General features: G+C 34.9%; 1 protein-coding gene across 1 annotated transcript in view; it reads right to left on the bottom strand.

Annotated features, from left to right (window-relative positions):
* Positions 1 to 19,738, bottom strand: part of LOC111515241 (uncharacterized) — a 127,648-nt gene extending 107,910 nt beyond the window's left edge. Inside the window, 1 exon segment of the mRNA XM_074170263.1 lies at positions 19,605 to 19,738. Within this exon segment, the coding sequence (XP_074026364.1) occupies positions 19,605 to 19,707 (103 nt within the window). The 5' untranslated portion in view covers positions 19,708 to 19,738.
* Between the last annotated feature and the right edge of the window lie 2,320 nt (positions 19,739 to 22,058).

Here is a 22,058-nt window from a genome sequence, read left to right as displayed (position 1 = left end):
TAAGCTCCTTAATATTATAAACACCATTGCCAAATCACAACAAAATTAGGTAAAGTATATTTAAGATATTTACGAATAACTTTTTTTTTCAACACTCTGTATCTTGAGAACGTAAGGATTTGCGGACCCATGTTCATATGAACATTTTGTCTTGAAATTACCTTAAGAATCCTCTGTTAAATTTACGGTACATACTCAATTAACACCCTGTATAAATATTGTCAAACATCCTAAACGAACTTTGCCTTGTTTTTGAATGAAAATTCAAAAAAATCATTTTCTTGACTTTTTGTAATGCCATATTTTACCTAATTTATTTCGAAAATTTCAATAGGAAACGATATTTCTCAACTTCAAAATCATTGTGTAACTTTTTGGGAAAGAAAGTTTTTGGCTTTCTACTACTCCATCTTGATACAAAAAAAAAGAAGGATGAGGGAATCTTCCAAAGAAAGGGAGGAAATAACTCTATACATGGATATGTAGATCATGCAAAGAAGTAACTACACATCCATGTATAGAGTTACTTCCTTCCTTTCTTTGGAAGATTCCCTCATCCTTCTGTTTTGTATTAAGATGGAGTAGTAGAAAGCCAAAAATTTTCTTTCCCAAAAATTAATCACTCCTAAAAAATATAACCCCTTCAATTCAAATTGTGTAACTCTTATACTACAAAAAAATAATGTCAAATATACTATGGTGTTCGTTGTTCTATGTCACTGAAAAAATGAGTGAGTAATTATTAACTCACAATGATACAGGAACATCACTAAGGCCCTCTAAGAGCGGTGCCTGTGTGAAAGAAGTAATTCACATTGCATTTGAATCGCTGGAGATTAAATCAATTTGGAAAAACGTTCTTAGGAAGTTTATTGCACTCGAGGGCAGTTTTCCAAATGAAAGATTTCTTGAACAGTGAAGTTCGAAGTGTACTGAGTTGAAACACAAAACGATGAGCAGCCACAGTCCATTACCTATATCTGATATGTACCTGAAATGTGCCAAGTCACTTGAACACCTCCCGTTAAAGTATCTATAGAAGAGAAACAATTCTCCAACTTTTCTTCGACTATCAACCAGGCGGATGGCTCTTTTCTCGATGGAATCTAGCAGCTTCAGGGTATGCTTAAGGGAGGAGCTCCATATATGAGAACAATACTCCAAAGAAGGTCTGATGTGAGCTTTATAAAGCATTAAAAGTTGCTGAAGTGTGTACAGTTTTCTGTTTCAGATCAGTGTTTCAAGCTTTTGAAATGCAGCCTTTGTAATTCCAGCGACATTTCAGACAATCCTAAACAAAAATATACTTCAATTTGATGGTGCCTTTTCCATAAAATCGACTGTGGAGTGGGACACGAATTGTTCAGCTATTAAATTTCCTTATTCTACGACTCTTGTTGCAATGAAACCATCTGCTTGTGTTAGTGGTGAAATTCTGGATTTTGTGAAGTTTTGATTATCAGCTTTAGCTACCGACCAGTAGGATCTAGACATGTTGGGATTGGCAAGCAGTTTATCCCTAATTCTCTGATTGTGAAGTTCTTTGCTTTCATTTATCTAAAGTTTGCAGCCCTTGCGAGCATTGATAGACCTATTCCGGTTATAGGCACTGGGATTTCTGTACGACTGCCGATAGGCGAGATTTCTGGAAGCGACAGCTTGCTCACAATTTTTGTTAACCAAGGTTTGCCATTAGATGTTCGTTTCATAGAAAAAGGAGAATATGCAACTAGGGATGATAGAATAACTTCTGTTACTTCAGAAGCACAAATAGATGGATCTTTAGAGCTGAAACAAACATCTAGCCAGGGGAAATTTCGGAAATGGTCTTGGAGATCCTCCCACTCAGCAAATCTGTGATGCCAAACTTTACGCGGCTCAGATTGTTCTCCAACAATCACCGGTAATTCACTCAACACTGAAATGAGTGTGTGGTCAGAATATCCCAATGGAGACCTTGACTGTAAATTTCTGGATTGGTTGGATATAGATCCGGAAGACTAGCGTATTCTCCATCATGGTCAGGAATCCTTGTTGGCTCATTTATAGTCTTAGTGAGTCCGCAGCTTATTGCATAAGCTTCAGCTTCGCTACCTTGTTCGTCGTTGATATTTGAAAATTTGAGCAATTCGATATTATGGACATTAATGTCACTGAATATGGAAATTTCGGCACTAAGATGCCGAGAAATATTGCGTATCACTTGGGTCCAGCATGTCCACTCGTTGGCAGAGATATTGATGAAAAAAGATATTCCAAACTTTCGCCTGAATCGGAAGTGGAAATCGAAGAGAAATATAGCAGGTTTGATGATTTTACTTTTTACTGGCACAGATAACTGAACAACATAGTATCTTACATATTATTTTTTGGTATAAAAATGTTGAAAAATATCATTTTCTATTATTTTTCAGGTAAATGAAGTGAAACACGACTTCAAAAAAATCAGAAACTGTTTTTCTTCACCTACATCGTTTTTTTTTTGAAAAATTCCTATAGATGGCGTCATAGTGCCACCCGCCATATTGAATTTGGAGATAAAACTTCCTAGGCTGTTATTTTGAATGGAAATCGTCACATGTGCTATATTGTTGAGAAGAGAATTTTATATCCGATCAAATGGTCAAAAAATTTGTAGGTTCTATATGAAATTCTTGATATGGGCTCATTTCCGGCGACGCTGGGAACTGAAGTGAAACAGCAGGGAAAACTGTTGAATCGACAATTCGGTTTTGGAAAAAGAAATGGGTAGTAGTTATAAAGAACGCTTTCAATAGTGCGACGTAAAGCATCATCCTGAAACGCCTCAGGAATATCGGAATTAGCGAGTACTTACCTGATTATAATAATGAAGAGTTACCTATCTGAAAGGAAGACGTGGATGGAAAGACGATGCAGATGACACAGGGCGTTTCTGTCAGAAACTTCTGTAACAAGTTCTCTTTAACTACTGAAAATGTCAATCAAAAGCTCTCAAAAACATGATGATGATAGTTTTTCAAAAATCAAATAGCAACAAGGGTTTTCTCACCAATACACACTATACAACATATTCTATCTACAATAACTTCAGTTAGTAAGAACACGCTAGTGAAACACGTGTTGTGGTTTTATAACTGTTCTATGAAAATCTTACAATAACGTGCTATTTGAATACATTATGGATTTTCAAGAATCGGCCTATTCCATCATATATTCAAACTCTTGTCACTTTTGTGAGATGTTTTTCCACTCGAAAATATGCTAGACGTTCTTTTAATAAATTTCAAATCACAATGAGTTTATGATATCTTATAGATACCATTTGTTTTTTTTTAATCCGAAGTATAATCTTTCGAGTGGGTTTTCAAATTTTAAAACTTTTTTAAATTTTCATCTTTTTCTTTATTGAACACTGATTATGTTGGACGATGGAATATTTTTTTTAAATTGACAAATGAATGAAATTTCATAATTTTGCTTATCATCAACATTCTATGTATTTACTGTATTTCTATTATCAAAATTACTCAATAAAATCATCTTTACTACAATACTACTTCTGCTTTGCCTTCTTTCAAGGTGTCAACACAATTTATATTGACTAAAATGACTGTCTTGTGATGCACTGTTTGGATCCTTTGGTATACTAATGAGTATTACTGGACTTTTATTACAACACCAAACCGTTATTTCATCACTTCGATTCGTGTTTCGATCACCAAGTTATCATCATCAAGAGGAAGATTAAACTTCACTGTTTGAAACCTTTATATAGTAATAAATATCACTGGAGTGTTATCCCAACACCAGACCGTTATTTCAACACCTCGACACGTGTCTCGATCACCAAGTGATCATCTGCAAGAGGAAAATTAACCTGATTCAAATTGACTGACATCAGTATATTATTTTTCATTTCCTTTAAATTTTTCGGAGAGTGATTCATGTTGAAGAGTTTTGAAACTGAACAATAGGTGCAAAAAACAAAATGAAAGGTGAGAAACCGGAAACCGTTAATGATCCTTCTTGGGTTATAGTTTCACAGAAGACTGGATCTTTATAAAGATTATACTGACGATTTGTTTTAGTTCGCAACATGAGTATTCTGAAATTTCATGAAATAATAATAAATGTTAATGACGGGATTCACTATAAACTCTGTCCAGTTTGTAGAACATTCATTTAAGAATATACAAGCATGGTATCAATGGAGATTGTCATATTGGCCTTTTTGTAGAACTGTTTAGTGAAATTCTCACAATGAAGTGTTATATAAAGTTGTTAATTCAGCAAAACTTATTTGTCTTTTCAACAATGTAAGTATAGTGATATAAAAAAAATTTGATGAAGTTGCAAAAGTTTATTCTGAATTCTTTAAAATTGCTGGTTGATATTAGTTCACCTGGAGAGTGTGAAGCAAAACTTACCTTGTGAAAACCACAAATCTTATGTTGATTTGGATAAGATCTCTACTTGAATATTATTGTAGTTTTATCCCAAAACCAAACCTTTATTTCAACACATCGACACGTGTCTCGATCACCAAGAGATTAACTTCAAGAGGAAGAATAAACTGTTAATCTTGGTGATTGAAAAACGTGTCGAGCTGTTGAAATAACGGTTTGGTGTTAGGATAAAACTCCAATAATATTCATTACTACACCAAAGGTTCCAAACAGTGCATCACAAGAAGTGAGATCTTCACTTGTTAACAATATCAATTTATTGTTTTTGTTGATTTCACTAAAAACTGATATGGATCGATTTTCACCAAAGTTTAAGTCAATTTCTAGTTAAAATTGACTACACATTTTCTACTGTGTAATAATTAAAAATGAAATCAATAAAAATATCTGAAAAAACATTAAAAAGCATTTTTGCTTTCTTTATGATGCATAACATTTCATCAGTTCGGACTTCCATTGTCTAATATAATATAAATTGATTTGAAATCCCTAAAAAAAATTAAATAGATTAACCGAAAATAACAATTTTATTAAACAAGAAAATGAAATTACAAAGAAATAACATACAAGAAACAATCACAAAAAAATTGGAATATTATTAAAAGCTGGAAATTAAAAAATAAAAAATTTAAAATATTATCAATAAAAAATGAAAAATAAAAATTAGAAGATTCCAAACCAAGTTACGTCACGACGTTTCGATTGTCAGTATCCACAATCCTCTGGACGTATTCCTCCGAGATCTGACTATTTATAGGTCATTCGAGTGCTTCCACCTATCCCCTCTTCCCTCTCTCCGCTCCATTGGTTTCAGTGGGAGATGATCAATGAAGCGAAAAGAGGGAAGAGGGGATAGGTGAAAGCACTGGAATGACCTATAACTAGTCATATCTCGGAGAAATGAGTCCAGTTATCACCCGAAGACGATTGTGGATACTAACAATCGAAACGTCGTGACGTAACTTGGTTTGGAATCTTATAATTTTTATTTTTCATTTTTTGTTAATATTTTTTATTTTTTTATTTTCAGCTTTTATTATTATTTCAATTTTTTATTGTTTTTTTGATTGTTGCTTGTATGTTATTTTTTTTTGTAATTTCAGTTTTTTGTTCAATAAAATTGTTATTTTCGATTAATCTTTTTGATTTTTTTTCAGGGATTTCAAATCAATTTATATTACATTAGACAATGGAAGTCCGAACTGATGAAATACACCACGAAACATTGTCAACCACCTTCAAACAAATGCATAACATTGTTGATTGTTCATCAAAACACGGATAATAAAAATGATGCAGTAATGTACTTATTAACTCAACGATATTTCGATGGGATTTTTTTGGAATATTCATCCCACGATTATCTTCTTTTCATTCATTCACACCAATAATGTATAACAAATAATTTTGAAGGTGATGAGAAATTCTATACCTAAAGAATTAATTGTTGAGATAATTCCTCTGCAAATGCCTAATTGAGTTGAGAACGATTTGAATAAACTATTTAAAATTCATGTTAGATATAAACTAAGCAGAAATTTTTAAGTACTGTTAAATAAAACTGCGCTTTGTTATGTGGGTGATAACGTATATTTCCTTTATCTCATACCCTCATTTATTCATGATGGCCTGGAAAATACATTGAAATTGAAATGAGTCAGAAGTAATGGTAATCATTTTAGTATAAATCTCTTGTTATGTTTCTTCACTCGTTGACAATCTGTAAGAAGTTGTATAGTAGATACATCGCTTTGGATGATTTTTAAAAATTGTGATGAATAGAGTAAAGTATATTTTGAACGTATAGTCTAGTTCACATGTACTTTTTTTTGTAACATTTTTCAGCCCTGTCCAAAAATTACGACCAAGGTTTCATTCGATTCGTATTTTTGCCTAGAAAGTTTAAGGAAAGGTCCGAAAACGCGCCGATAAAAATTACAAAAGTTATAAACAATTAAGTGAAAAAAAATGGGGCTTTAGTTTTTTCTTAATATCTCGGAAAATTTTCAAAATTTTGGAAATTTTAAAAAAGATATGAAAAGATCAATGAATTTGCGTAAAAAAAGTCCTGACTCCCGAAACTGTATCTTGATTATTTATAATTTTTACAGAGCCCTGAAAATAGAGCGAAAAGCGGGTAGTCAGGCTTCCGCACGCCTTTCGTCATTCTGACATGAAAACAAAAAAATTATTTAAACATATTAAATGTGAATATTGAAGAATGAAAAGATTCATGTGATGTTGAAATACATCAATAGACAATAATCCGCAGTCAAAAAATTTTTATCCCAATTTTAACGTTAATTATAAATTTGTTATTTGATGACTTTTTCTGAATTGAAAGTTAATAGAAAAACCCCTATAATTATTAAACTGAAACCCTGGCATTTTTTTCCTTTGGTGAAGTTATCCTTAATAGGCGAAAAAATAGATTACCGTTGTCAAATGAAAAAATTGTTATTTTTTATTTTTTTATTGACAATTGAAAATTATAATTTTATAAAAAATACATTACATATTTTTTTTCAAATTTTTTATTGTTTCAATGTTTCATGGCTAAAAACTAATTAATAATTTTTTAAAATTTTTTACAGCTATTGTTAATAAATTTATTATTCATAAATACATTGTTTATAAGTGATTTGAAATTTTTTTTGCACTATGTTGATTGAAAAAAATCATGATTTTTAGAAAAAAATGGTTTCTTAAAAAAATTTCTTTGTTGCTAAAAAATGCGTTTGTTAATTAACAATCGTTTTTTGCAACTAAATAATAAAATTGAGGAACCTTTTTTTTTAATCATAAATTCCATTGTTCTTTAAGGTTTGGACAAACCTTTTTTTTATTATTTTTTTAATGGTTTATTTGAAAAAATTTTTGTTGGGAACAATTTTTTTTTCAATACATTATTCTATAATAAAAATAACAATGTATTTGTTTGCAATAAATTTATTAACAATAGCTGTGAAAAATTGAAAAAAAATTACTAATTAGTTTTTAGCCATGAGACATTGAAACAATAAAAAATTAAAAACAAAATTTTGTAATGTATTTTTTATAAAATTATAATTTTCAATTGTTAATACAAAAATAGAAAATAACAATTTTTTCATTTTGGCAACGGTAATCTATTTTTTTTGCCTATTGAAGATAACTAACTTCACCAAAGGAAAAAAATGCCAGGGTTTTAGTTTAATAATTATAGGGATTTATATATTAACTTTCAATTCAGGAAAAGTTATTAATTGACAAATTTATAATTAACGTTAAAATTGGGATACAAATTTTTTGACTGCGGATTATTCTTTATTGATGTATCCCAACATTACATGAATTTTTTCATTCCTTAATATTTACATTTAATATGTTTAAATAATTGTTTTTGTTTTTATGTCAGAGTGACGAAAGGCGCGCGGAAGCCAGACTACCCGCTTTTGACTCTATTTTCAAGGCTCTGTAAAAATTATAAATAATCGAGATACAGTTTCGGAAGTCGTGACTTTTCTTACGCAAATTCATTGATCTTTTCAAATCTTTTTTCAAATTTACAAAATTTTGAAAATTTTCCGAGATATTAAGAAAAAACTAAAGCCCCATTTTTTTTCACTTAATTGTTTATAGCTTTTGTAATTTTCATCGGCGCGTTTTCGGACCTTTCCTTGAACTTTCTAGGCAAAAATACGAATCGAATGACACCTTGGTCGTAATTTTTGGACAGGGCTGAAAAATGTCTCCAAAAAGAGCTAAATCGAGTACATGCGAACCAGACTAGTATTCGATGATAAATCTGGTAGAATGTTGTGAAGATTTTCAGATGATAATGTACCGCTCTTGGTGAAATCAATCGAGCTGAATCAGTCACTTTTCGTGAAAATAACTACGGAAGAAAGACAGACTCTCAAGATTATTTGTGATGTTCAGGTCTTAAATCAGGCAGAAGTCATTTCCGATTGGAATCTTAGAGGCGGACCGTCACTGAGTGTTACCCATTTGAAATGAGATAGACATTTGAGAAATCTACCAGAACACCAAATGAATGACTCAATGTCAGAAATCTAAAGAAATCATTGACCATAATATTCAACGAAATGTAATTTGAATAATTTTATTCATGAACTAGCAAAATCAATCTCCTATTCACAATTTCTGCAAATAATATGAACGAAAAATATTTTGGGGCCCACATCAAACATTCATTCAAGTCAAGGCATTTGGTAAATAGCTTGCTGATATTTTTTAATGTGTTCTGTATTTATTGCGCATCAACTACAGTATAAACTTCCGGAATTCTTGTGCACAGTTCCATTAGATTACTTAGCTGCGATCTGTAGACATTTCGTTCAAACTCTCCGAAAAATGAGGAAAAATTCATCTCCTGAAGACCCTCTATGTTTTTTTTTTATTTTCATAATTTTATTTTGATCAGAAAGATTCATGCAAAATAAAAAAAAAATCAATTTTTTCATTCAAAACTTTTTCAGTGATGAAGAGATTTCGAATAAATTCTGGACAGTGATAAACCAAAACCCGCTCAATCAAGTGAAATAGTCAAAATTTTCATGAAGTTTCTAAAATGAAATTTTCATCAATAATAATGATAATTTGTGTGATTGATGACTTGTTCACTTTATGGTAATTCATGATCACTTAAATGAAATGAATGAAAACAGTTTTGTCTGAGTATCACTGGAAATTTTCTATTTATCGGCGGGAGAAAAATGAATCTGTTGGAGGCCATGGAAATTAACAAATCAATTAAAACCAGAAACATATACTCCTGAACGAGCAACTTGATTTATGTAGGTCTCCTATCTTGAATTTATGAGTTTAACAACCCCAAGAATTTTCAGGGTGGTATTCAAGTTGGCATTCTGTCTCTCAAATACCTGTCCTGGCAGCATACCTGAAAATTCTAACAAAATCGATATTTCAAAATTCAGATTTGAGTTTTATATTTGATAATGGGATCAAACCCGAAACCGGTCGTATAAATAAAACATTTACAGTGGTATTTTAACAAAAGTGTTTTTATTCATTTCATTTCAATAATGATAATTCATTTTCTCCATGTGGGTACAATATGTACATATGGTGAGTTAATTAAAAACAGAAAACATATCTGTTTAAATCTGTTTTTCCGTTAACCAGCTGTCGCACCCCTACGAACGATAACCCTCAGAAGTCGAAACTTGTGCGAGCTAAGGATTAACGAGATCTTACATTTTAACGTGTGATTCCTAACACGGGTTGGACGATAGCAACTGAAGATCGATCGTTCAGACTACGGCTTGAACCACCGACCAACACGGCAGTCAATTCGAGTGAGTGAACAAATCACCCACGCCGAACCGCTTGGCTACCGACCGACCTATATAATAGTAACTAGAGTTATTAGAAAAAAAAAAACAAAATACTTCATTAAATTATCGTTCTGGTATTCCTGTCGACTATTGTATCACTCATCAATGGGCAAAGATTCGATACGGTTACAGAACACATTTCCAGATCCAAAAGTTGTAATCAAAATTGACAGTTTATGATACAGGATCATTCCATTATAGAGGGGTGATTTTTACACATTTAAAAAAATACAGTGCTGGGACGTACAACAATTTCATTCTTATAAACACTGGTTTGCAACTTTTCCGATATCACATGTCAAAAATTAGTATTAGAATTCCCCGAGGGTTGGGCTACCTATCGGGCGCGTCCCCAGGTGGCGGATAGGGGAACGGTCAGGGGACTGGAGGCCCTGTCCGAGAAGCCAATGTGGCCTTACGGACGGGGTTGCCGGACTCCTGGTCAGTGGCAGAACTGAGTAGGGTGAGGGGAACTAAAACCCCCCAAAAGCCCTGCAAAACATGCCACCGCGCACCAGCCTACCCAAGCTGAGGTGTAAGGAATCGTGCCGACAGCTGAATGGCCGTAGGGTGATATGTGGTTACGAACGATCCCCTTGAGGAACCTGACGAAGCCTCATTGTAATTAGTCTTCCTCTGGTAATGCGGGGCTCTGCCGGAGGTGACCAACCCTTCCCTTGCTACTCGTGGGAACACACATGAACAGAGACACACAAACAAAACAAACAAAACAAAATAAAAAAACAACAAATCCCGAGGCTGGACAGCAATGCTCACCTCAATCTAGGGCGGGGGCTGGAGATGAACAGAAATGTTCACCCCAAGCTACCGCTCAGAATGAGGCTGGACATGGCACACCACCTCACGATGTAACGCAGAGGCCACGGCGCCGAGACCAAGAGGAGAAAGAGAGCGAAAGAGGCAGAAGTGGCTGCAACTATGAGTGCATCCTTCCCCTCTCCCACTCCATCTCCAACAACAAGGGCACCTCTTGCGGCGGGCGCCAAGAGCTCCGCCTTGAAAAAAGCCAAGAAACCGGCTGCCACTGCAGGAAAGCGCCCTCACCCGAGTACCTCCAAGTAGGATTAAGAAGCTGTGCAGCGACAGTAATATCGCTGCACCATCCAAAACCTTCGTGGAGGCCGCCTTGAGACACCTCAAGGTAGCCATTATAGATTAGACTAACCCGTACGGTAAGGTTACCGCAGAACGAGAGAGTCTCATCAAAAAACAACTGTTGGAGGAACTGGACAATATCATCTTTTCCGCCTCCAGCAACAACAGCAAATCGCCCACGTTCAAGTCGTGGACATACTCTGGTGAAATCATCAGAGTGGTCTGTGATGACGACGTGACGCTAGAGTGGCTGAAGAAAGCCACATGAATATTAAGCCGTGGGAGGAGGCATCACAGGCGGTCGTCAGTGTGGATGAGCTCCCAAAGCTTACCAAAGCCTCACTCTGGATCCCGGAAGACGTCCACAAGACGACATCCGGTGAAAAGGAGAGGGTGCTGGGTCGGCTGAAGGAGCAGAACCTTGACCTGACAGTAGCAAGATGGTGTACTTTCCATCATGAGCCTAAGATGAACCCATAAGGACACCTCTCCGTCTTCGGGATCAGAGACGATGACATGGCTGTCCTAAAGAAGAAGTCGATGAGGTTGAGCTACGCGTTTTCCTCACTGACTATTAGGGTAACAAAGAAAGAAGCAGAGGGTACCTCTGAAGACCCTAGGTCCTTGGAAGTCGAGCCACCTGAAGTGGATTTGACCCCAAGGCCACCATGGGTCTCGAAAAGGAAGTCGAAGCATCTGAACAGATGACAGTCGATTACCTGACGGAGGAGGCACCCAAAAACAGCAAGGCCACCTCCTCCCTAGCGGGGGAGCAGATGGACCTCTAAAGGTAACTTTGAATCCAACAACTGTCTCATAGGCAAGGACGTTGGAAAAAAAGTAAACATTATACAATGCAACCTCCAACACAAAAAGGCGGCAACGGCAACACTATGTTGCCACCTTGATGTATTGGAAGAGGCGACAGCTTTGATCCAGGAGCCCTGGATAATGAAGGCCAAAATTACTGGTTTCGGTAGCCTAACTGGTAAATTTTTCAGCTTACCAAGCAACCAGCAACCTAGGACGGCTGTCTACGTTTCTAGGAAATACAGAGCGTTTCCGATGACACAATTCAGCACCTCTGACCTCACTGCGGTCAAAGTTGAATGTCCAGTTGGAAAACTCTCACCACTTGAGCTGTGGCAGCAAGGATATCAACGCCCGAGGTAAGTCACTATATGAATATATAATACAGAAAGATCTAACAATCTTGAACAGAGGCACGGAGCAAACATTTATTAACGCCCGTAGCCAAACATTAATAGATATCTCGCTTACGACAGCCAAAATATCAAACAAAATCCAAGACTGGCAAGTCTCGGACCATATTTCTATGTCAGACCACCGCTAGCTGGTCCAGGATCTCAGGACCACTGTAAAATCCCGTGACTCGAAGAGGACGGATGTAGCTCTCTACAATCTACTCTTGAGAGGAGGTCTGCGGGAAACAGAGGTATCTATCCACAACAAAATAGACATTGCCTATAAGGAATCCTGTCCGATGAGGATGCTTCAAACACATGGCACAATCAACACATGGTGGTGCCCTGAATTGGAACACCTCAGGAAGACAGCGAGACCCACCTTTAACAAGGCAAAACGTACAAGACTCGAAAAGGACTGGGGTATATATCAAGCCAACCTCAGAGAGTTCAAAAAAGTCTGCAGACGAAAGCAAAGAGAAGCCTGGAGAGCCTATTGTGAAGCAGTCGAAGACTTTCCACTAGGTTCTGGGCTACAGAAGGCACTCTCAAATGACCACCATAAAAGTATCGGCATCCTGACGAAGGAAAATGGCGACATAGCCGCCAACCTCCAGGAGAGTGCTGAGATTCTTATGGAAACTCAGTTCCCAGGTTCTGTCTTTCCTGGAACGACGAACTGGATGGATGTACCAACAACACCCTCACAATATGACTGGCAATATGCTAGTACAGTAATTGATGAGGACAAAATAAGATGGGCTATATCGGGCCTTTCCCCCTTCAAGTCACCAGGACTTGACGGTATACGACCAGCCCTACTTCAGTGGGGACTACCCAGCAACTACACTCCAGGAATGTACCCCTGGTAGTAATAGAATGGATACTTCAGATGCTCTCTAGTAGAGCAATAAGTATTGATGTAGAAGACATCACAGTGAAAGGACTGGTCATGGGGGGATGTCCACAGGGAGGGGTCTTATCATCCCTTCTCTGGAACATAGTTCTGGATACCCTGATTAATCACCTTAACAAAAATGGATTACACACAATTGCATACGCAGATGACATAGTTATCTTGCAGACCGGCAAATTTGTAAACACACTGTGCGATAGAGCGCAGGATGGGCTCAAATTAATAGAAACACGGTGAAAGGAACACTCACTGTCGATCAATCCCAAGAAGACTGAGATGGTCCTTTTCACCAGGAAAAGAAGTTTAAACTCCCGAAATCTTCAAAAGCAAACTAAACTTCTCTGAAGAGGTGAAATACCTTGGTACTATCCTCGACAAGAAGCTAACATGGAACTCTCATCTACAGAGTAGAGCAAAAAGAGCATACGTGGCTTATGAGCAATGTCGAAGGACAGTGGGACGCGCATGGGGTCTTTGACCCCGTGTGGTCACCTGGATCTACACTACAATAATAAGACCTATGTTAACGTATGGAGCCATTGCATGGGGACCGAAAGTTCTACAAGCAACGGTCATCCAAAAAGTATATCAAATACAGCGACTGCCTTGTTTAAACATCACAGGAGACATGAGAGCAACACCAACCGCGGCAATGGAATTAATCACGGGTCTGACCCCTCTTGATCTGTTCGTTAAGGAGGTTGCGTTAATGGCCATGATACGATTGCGCACGGCTGGTGTAAACCTCGAAGTAGGAATGGGTCAATTGAGGCTGGGCCTATGGCAGGAAGCGCTTACTGCGCAACCTCTGCTGCAGGCAACAAGTGATGCAATTGAACCCATATTTGTGTTTAATAAACCCTACAAAACACAAATTGAGTAAAACACAGAGTCAGATGCTACAAATGCAATACGACGAAAACCAAAATGAATATATATCTCAGTTCCATACCACCAATACTCGAAGAACTTCAGAAAGAATTCCAAGGATCTGGTAAGAGATGGTTTTTAAAACAAGTCGTATAATACAGAGCATTTTTGAAAATTCAAAACACAAAGTCGATAATAGTCTGGAAATTACGAAATTAAATGTAAGGACTGCGATGCAAAATATTATGGACCGACAAAAAGATCTATTGAAATAAGATATAAAGAACACTTAGCACACTCAAAATATGGAAGACCTGAAAAGTCAACAGTCGCCCATCATATTTTACAACAAAGATACTTAAGACGCAGGTATCTGCATCTTATACCTATGGTATAAATGAGAATAACTTTGTAAGTATGTTTAGTTTGATCTTCGTCTTGAAGATGATCACTTGATGATCGAAACACGTGTCGAGGTGTTAAAATACCGGTTTGGTATTGGAAAAAACTCCAGTAATATTTATCTCTATAATGGTTTTCCATTTTCAACCAAATAAATACGTTCCTTTGGTAAGACAAAAATGGGTTCATCGAATGAATGTATATTTCTGAAAAGTCTTGATTCATTCATTTCAGCATTCCTACAAGGTAGGACCAAAGCTTGCCAAAAACAATTTTTTTCTTTGTTCAAAAAACTTCACGTCTTTCTAATTGTCCTTCAATATATAGAGAGTGGTTAACTCCCGAAAAGAAAAAAAAACAATTATATTTATAATATCTCTTCAAAAAGATGTGTAGTTCATGCACAGAAAATACTTTCAGATGCAAACTGAAAGAAAAAAATCCACTTAGAACAACTACTTCCGAATATGATCTACAGATATTTTTGAAAAGTTTTTACTAACATTTTCGAGTTTTTGTTCTTCAACCTTCGTGTTACATTAAAGCCGTTCAACTACAAAAAAATGATGAGGAAAACCTCATTCAGAGAAGAAATATCCTATGTGCCTACTATTCTGACGCGAACAAAATTCAAATGATGATATCGATGAGATATGAAACCAATTCTGTCAAATGACTACCTTGAAAAAATCGACAAAATAACTGCTAAAAACTACTCTCCTGGTTAATAACCAATCTGATAAATAGTTGCACAATTTTACAGACGCTAGCCTTATTCAAATTCTTTTTTAATGAGTCCCTTCCATCATTTTTCATCCGTATGTAAAGTTTCTCGAATAGTTCCAAACCAACACAGACGATTCAATCTGATCCATAATTTCGCATACAGTTGAATGCCAATAACATGTATAAAATCGTTCTTATTTCTGCTGAAAAAATTTTCTTCTGTAGAATAAACAATTTTTCATTCGACAACAGCACATCAACATGGTCATGCACAGTTTTACAATAATTGACTCCGGAAAATCGAATTTCAAACTCTGGTGTCAAACCATTTCATTTGCACATTCTACTCAGTTTTTTCATTCAGCTCTACAATTCGTTCAGTTCAGATGGATATTGAAAACTGAAGAAAAAATGGATTTTTTTCGATATTAATGAAAATTGGTACAAGAATCGAAATTACTTTTTTATCATACATTTTCCAGACTTTCAATGAAGAATTTGTGTTATTTTTTTGAAGAAAAAAATGGCAAACCTCATGGATGAAGCTGTATGTGTTGTTTGAGGTTTACCCATAACTCAAATAACTTTTGCTGAAAAATTGTTTGAACGTTTCTTAAGATAAGATTTCGATGTCCTTGATATTCTCTATCATTCTAAAAACTTTTTGGCTGAACTGTATTTTCACAAAATAATAAATTTTTCAATATGTTTTTACATAGATTGCTTTTTGCTTTTCCATCCTTGTGTGAGTAAAACTTTATCTCTTTTAAAACTGTATTGAGTGACAATTCTGTGAATGATATCTGATTCAATTCCATGACTCCATTTGGAGTACAAACTGAATAGGAATTTCTTGATTGTTGCTTGTATTTTATTTCATTGTAATTTCAGTTTTTTTGCTTAATATAATTTTATTTAGCTAATTTTTTACAGATTCTGTGAGGGATTTCAAATCAATTTATATCATACTAGACAATGGAAGTCCGAAGTAATGAAATACACCACGAAACATTGTCAACCATAAAAGGAAGAAGAAGTGTTTTTCTAAATTGTTTGAAAATTACTTTTTCTTTCGTGCAATTCAAAGTCTATATGGAAGTAATTATTTCGAGAGAGCTTATTCTTTCAGTTTGTGTCTGAAAGTGACTTATTATCTATACACATCTTCGTGAATATGTAGTTTATTCCGAAATTATTTGCTTTGTTCCTTCCCTTCGATGTTTCCGAATTTTTTGTATTAAGATGGAGAAGTAGAAAGCTAAAAGTTTTTTTCATAAATAACTTTCTGCAGCCATTTTGTTTCACTTAATAGGTAATCAAAACAAATTGCATTGAAATATTGGAGTGATTCTTTCTTATTCTCATATTTTTTTTCTCAATATTTGACTCACTCAAAATGCTTTCCCAAAACTTCATAAAATCAGACGATGAGTGTAATAAAATATTACTTGAGTTGAAATACAATTCAAGTAAGAAATCGATATACAGGATACAGGGTCCTGCAACAGGCGCGATGTTCCATATCTCTATTTAGGAAACAGATAGAAATTTAAATTTAAAAATATTGACGGTTTTTGAGATATCCAGCATGACAGGTTTTTTTTCCAATATTCGTCACTCAGAATATTCGAAATTATAAAGTTGTACCAAGTCCAATTGATTTTTTTTTGGTAAAATATTCTACATTGGAAACTCTGTCAAATGATATATCTGAAATCTACCTGTGATATACAGTGTATGAAAAACCGCTTGCCACATATTGTAAATAAAAATTTGCAGAATCTTCCTTATTTTAAATGGAATACCCTGTATATTATTGATCCATAAGGAGCGCCAACGAAATCTCTACAAATTTCATTGAGTATTTATTCCCTATGACTAGGTTCGATAGTTTTTCTTAAAAAAGCATTTTTTTCGAAAAATGGTCGTTTTTCTTATTTATACGCCATAATCTCGATGAAAGACTTTTTTCAAAGCGAATGTACGAAAGATATCTTGTTTCAGTTTTGTACATTATAGCGTGTCCTATAGTTTTTCTTATTTTTTTTTAAATGACAACTCTCTATTGTATCGCCATGATGTCAATGATTTTTTTACTGTGAAATCCATATGTGACGGCTGTGATCGAGATATATGTTATGTTTATAACACATTTATTCTCCAAATAGAACACCGTGCATTTTCTTCATTTGATGTATAGTTTTTGTCCAAACCTTTCCTTAATATATCGCCCCATACCTGAAATTACCTGTTGCTAGATAAACAAGTTTTGAATTACACCGCAAAATGTACGTTCTTGAATAATTACAATAATCTTGAAATTTGTGTCATATTTTTTCGGTCTAAAACAACCTTCAGCGAATAAAATAAAATTAAATGATTTGTTGAAACTGGATGTATCAATTATTCTAAACATATCCCATCAAGCGCATCAAGCCAGCTACTAATGAAGATAATGAATTGCAAGTCCTTCTTACTGTTGAAGAAGATCCTAGTAGAAGTCAATGACAAATTGGTGAAATAGTGGATTCAAGTGAGAGATCAGTGCAACGAGGTTTGAAGAAACATCGAATTCATCCCTCTCATACTACTTTATGCCGATTTTGAGAAAAGAGTGAGATTTTGCAATTGGGCCATGGAAAAAATTCGTTGAAACGAATATTTTTTTAATAACATTTTATGGTCGGATGAATCGACATTCAATCAAAATTGATTTGCGAATGACATAATTACCATTATCATTCGACAGAAAATCCCCACTTATTGAGACAGGTGGAAAATCAACATAGGTGGTCGATAAATGTCTGGGGAGGCATCATTGGAGAATATGTAATTGGTCCAAACTTTTTTCAGGGATTTATGAATGGAACAATGTATGTACACCTGCTCACTATTCGGCAGAAGTGAGAGATCATCTAAATGAAGTATTTCCCAATAAATGTATGGACGGAATGGGCCTGTACGGTGGCCCGCTATATAACCAAATTTAACAAAACTGGATTTTTTCTTATGGGGATGCATGAAAAATATGGTTTACGTCGAGCCACCGAGCCACCAGCTTCTTCCGAAAATATGCGACTTAGAATAACGAATGCTTTTGACAGCATTACACCAGCTGTCTTGCGCAGGATAGAACAGTCTTTCAAACATAGACTTCAACTCTGTATTCAAGAAAATGGAAGACATGTCGAACATGTTTTATAAAAGTTTCATTATCAACCTTCATTAAACTCTTCCTTTTTTAGTTTTATAGTTTGTCAGTTGACAAATTTAAATATCTAGAACTCAAGCCCTGAATTCATGAATATACACCATAACATGAAAAAAAAATTAGTAATATTCATAATATTTTTTCATTTGATCTTATTTGGTTTGATATTGCACGATTTATGGGAAAAATTCTGCATCCAATGATGCATCTAGAGAAATGTGATAGGTACATACATTTATTTCGTAAAAAAATATTTGTTTGGACACGCTATAATGTACCAAATTGAAACAAGATATCTTTTGTACATTCTTATCAGTTGTCAAATGGACAACGAGTTTATGGCGTAGAAATAGAAAGAACGACCATTTTTCGAAAAAAATGCTTATTTAATAAAAACTATTGAACCTAACCATAGGAAATACTTGATGAAATTTGTAGAGTTTTCGTTGGCGCTCCTTATAGATCAATAATATACAGAATGTTCCATTTAAAATAAGGAAGATTTGGCAAATTTTTATTTACAATATGTGGCTGTATAACACAGTAGATTTCAGATATATCGTTTGAGAGAGACAATGTAGAATATTTGACCAAAAAAAAATTCAATTGGACTTGGCACAACTTTATAATTTCAATTATTCTGAGTGACGAATATTGGAAAAAAAAAACCTGTCATGCTAGATATCTCGAAAACCGTCAATATTTTCGAAGTGAAGATATACGTAAAGTGTCTTTTATTTTGCATGTAGAAACTGAAAAAGCAATGAAAAATATAGGTTGCTATTTAAAAAAACACAGTTGGGATCCGCCCAGAAAAAATTGAACACCCTGTGTGACCGCCAATATTTTTATTTTGTCGAGCTCCAGAAATGAGGTGATATTATAGAAATTCAGATTCCTATCTGTTTTCTAAATTGAGATATGGAACACCGCGCCACTGTTGCAGGACCCTGTATGCTGGGATGAAAAAAATTGTAGAAAAATTAGTGTAATAAAACTTTGTGTACAGAATAGAAAAAAAAAAACAAATCTTTTACTTGTGAGCTGTAACGTTGTCATGTTTCTTTCAATGAAGAAAAGTCCGATGTAATGCTAATTTTATGGGTGACACTATATATATAAGTACCATTTGAGGTCTACTCATAATTTAAAACGTACAATAGAAGAATAGCTTGACACTTCAAAGAAGAAGATTTTGGTGTCTCTTACTTATTTTCCATTGTTCCGCGAATTTGTTAGCTAGGCCGCGTTTGGCCAAATTAATAACTTTTTGAGGAATTCATCAAAATGAAATAGACATTTTCGTCTATTCATGAAATTTGGAAAAATTGAGACAAATGCCGATCATACCTGCGTTAGCTGCGACGATCCAAAGAGACCAAAGTACGCCTGCAATTGCGACAAAGAGACACAGTACCGAGTGTGTGGCACCACACCAGCGCACGCGAGGCATGTTGGCGGAATACCGCCGAAGAACTGTTCCATCTTCGGTGCCGGGAGGTCCGACCCTTGGAGTTGACACGCGCTATGATAGTACCAAGTTCGCGGGTACCCAAGGACCACGAACCCGCCGGCCGGTACAGCGGCGTTAAAAAGATGGAAACTCAGATTATTATCTTTGTTTGGTAGATAAGTTGGCATTGAAATTAGTGTGAGATGAATGAAAGAGATTGTTCTGAATTCTTTCTCATGGCAAGCAACGATAATCAACAGATTACGAAGGCACTTTTTTATAATTTAGGATGTTAAAGTTTGGGAGGACAAACAGTAGTCTAATTTCGGAATTTGAGAGTAATTGATTCAAAGTTGTTTTCTCATTCTGAAGAAAACTGCTGTACAATTTCCTATCAACGCCTCTTTATTCAATATTCTATATTCTCATAAAAAAATTAACTTGCCAGAAAAACTTAATGATCCAAATCAAATCAATATGACACGAGTTACATGAGTTTGAAAATGCTTTATCCTCATTATATTATCAATAAGTTTGAAAATAAAATTAACAAATGCGCTTGTGTTGAGCCATTTTGCATATTGTGATGTTGTTTATGGTTCATGCCTGGATAAAAAAGACATTTTTAGAATTGAGAGGGTTCAAAAATTATGTGTAACAGCACATTAGAAACTATGACAGAATTTCATATAAACTTAAGGAAACCAATTAGTCAACTTTGGAAAATAGACGTGTTTCAAACTCAGCTACCCTCTTTCATAAAATATTGATTAACATATGACCATCATGTTTGTATAACAAAATAGAATTTCGTAGCGATGTACACACTCTAAATTTGAGATTTGAAGGGTTACTTTCTCCTCCGCCCCATCGAACCACTCTATATCGATAATCCTTCAGTTATGATATATATAGTTTGTATAATAATATAAAGTTAGTGAAGTTTTTTCATTTAAGTGCTGTTACAAAAAATATCTCATCGCTGCTCAATCAGAAAGCCATTGATTTCATAGATTTTATGCTTCTGAAAAATTTTCAGTAATAACATTTAACATGTTTTCTCTCCTTTTTCCCTCTCTCATTCCTCTTTTTTTTCTCTTCTTTTCTCTTTCTTTTTTCTCTTGTTTAGTTTTCTTTTCTTCAAGGCTAGAATAAGAATAAGGAACTACAAATAAATATTATTATTATTATTGTTTAATGATGTGGAGAGGTAAACAAAGATATATAACTGCATATGACATGTTTTCATTACAATACGAAATGATATTTATAATTTCTGAAAGTGTTGAATGCGAAACAAAGTATTTCTGATTATCTAAACCAGCTTCAGCATCTCCACGAAAAACATCCTCAGAAATAGAAACGGAGGATCAACGAGGTCTTACCTTTTAACGTGCGAACCTTAGTATGAAGAATACACATGCTTAGAATATTCTATACTGAGGCCCGGGTTACGCCCTAAACCAAACTTTTAAAGTATGCTGCTACGAAGATGTGACTGTGGGAAGTGTGGAACATCATATTCAATTATCGTCTGAAAAAAATTAAATAATTCATAACACTCATAAAATGAATAGCGACATTTATGCAAGATACCTCACAGAGATTAGTTTCGCAGATGTTTCTAGTTTATCCAGCAGGACCATGCTGAAATGATTCGAGTTGTTCACGTACAGACTGGTTTCGAGGTAATACATTTCATCAGTGCAGGACACATCCGATCCAAACAACTGCAAATTGCCTGGGATTGATCAACTTCATCGCGGCTAGATTGCATGTATGAAATATTCAAATATTTCGAGATTTTTTTCCGAAACATTTATTTTCTAGTACATGTGTATATTTCATCGGTATCGTCTTCAGACACGGTTTAATCTATTTTAGAGCATTGGTTACTAATTAAGAATCTTTCTCGTAGAGAAAGAGAGACGAAGGTTTCATACATTTAGTTGAGCCGCGTTAAAATTAATCGAGCCCCAGTTACCTTGCTACTTAAGAGAACTGGTATCGAAGTGTTTCGTCTCATCAGTACAAGAAAGATCCGACTCAAGCTGCAAAGTACCTGGAACTCCCACTGAAAAACTTGCTTCTTTTCTAACATATATTTTAACTAAAGCTTATGAATTTGACAACCAATACTTCACTGAAGATTCTTTTGATGTTTTCTCTACATTCAATAAAATGAAACTACCTAACAATTATGTAATTTCTAGCTTAGATGTCGTATCTCTTTTCAGCAATGTCTATTTGGACACTTGTCTCAGATCTTTTGATAGAAAGTGGGGACGTATTAGTCAATTTTGTGACATTCAAAAAGATGATTTCCTCCAACTAATAACTTTCCTTTTTAC

This window comes from Leptinotarsa decemlineata, unplaced genomic scaffold (genome assembly GCF_025532065.1).
Source record: "Leptinotarsa decemlineata unplaced genomic scaffold, Ldec_3_MD MMD2_P_RNA_scaffold_7, whole genome shotgun sequence".
Taxonomy (NCBI): Eukaryota; Metazoa; Arthropoda; class Insecta; order Coleoptera; family Chrysomelidae; genus Leptinotarsa; species Leptinotarsa decemlineata.
The sequence above is the reverse complement of the archived record's forward strand: the minus strand, read 5'-3'. Positions and strand labels throughout refer to the sequence as shown.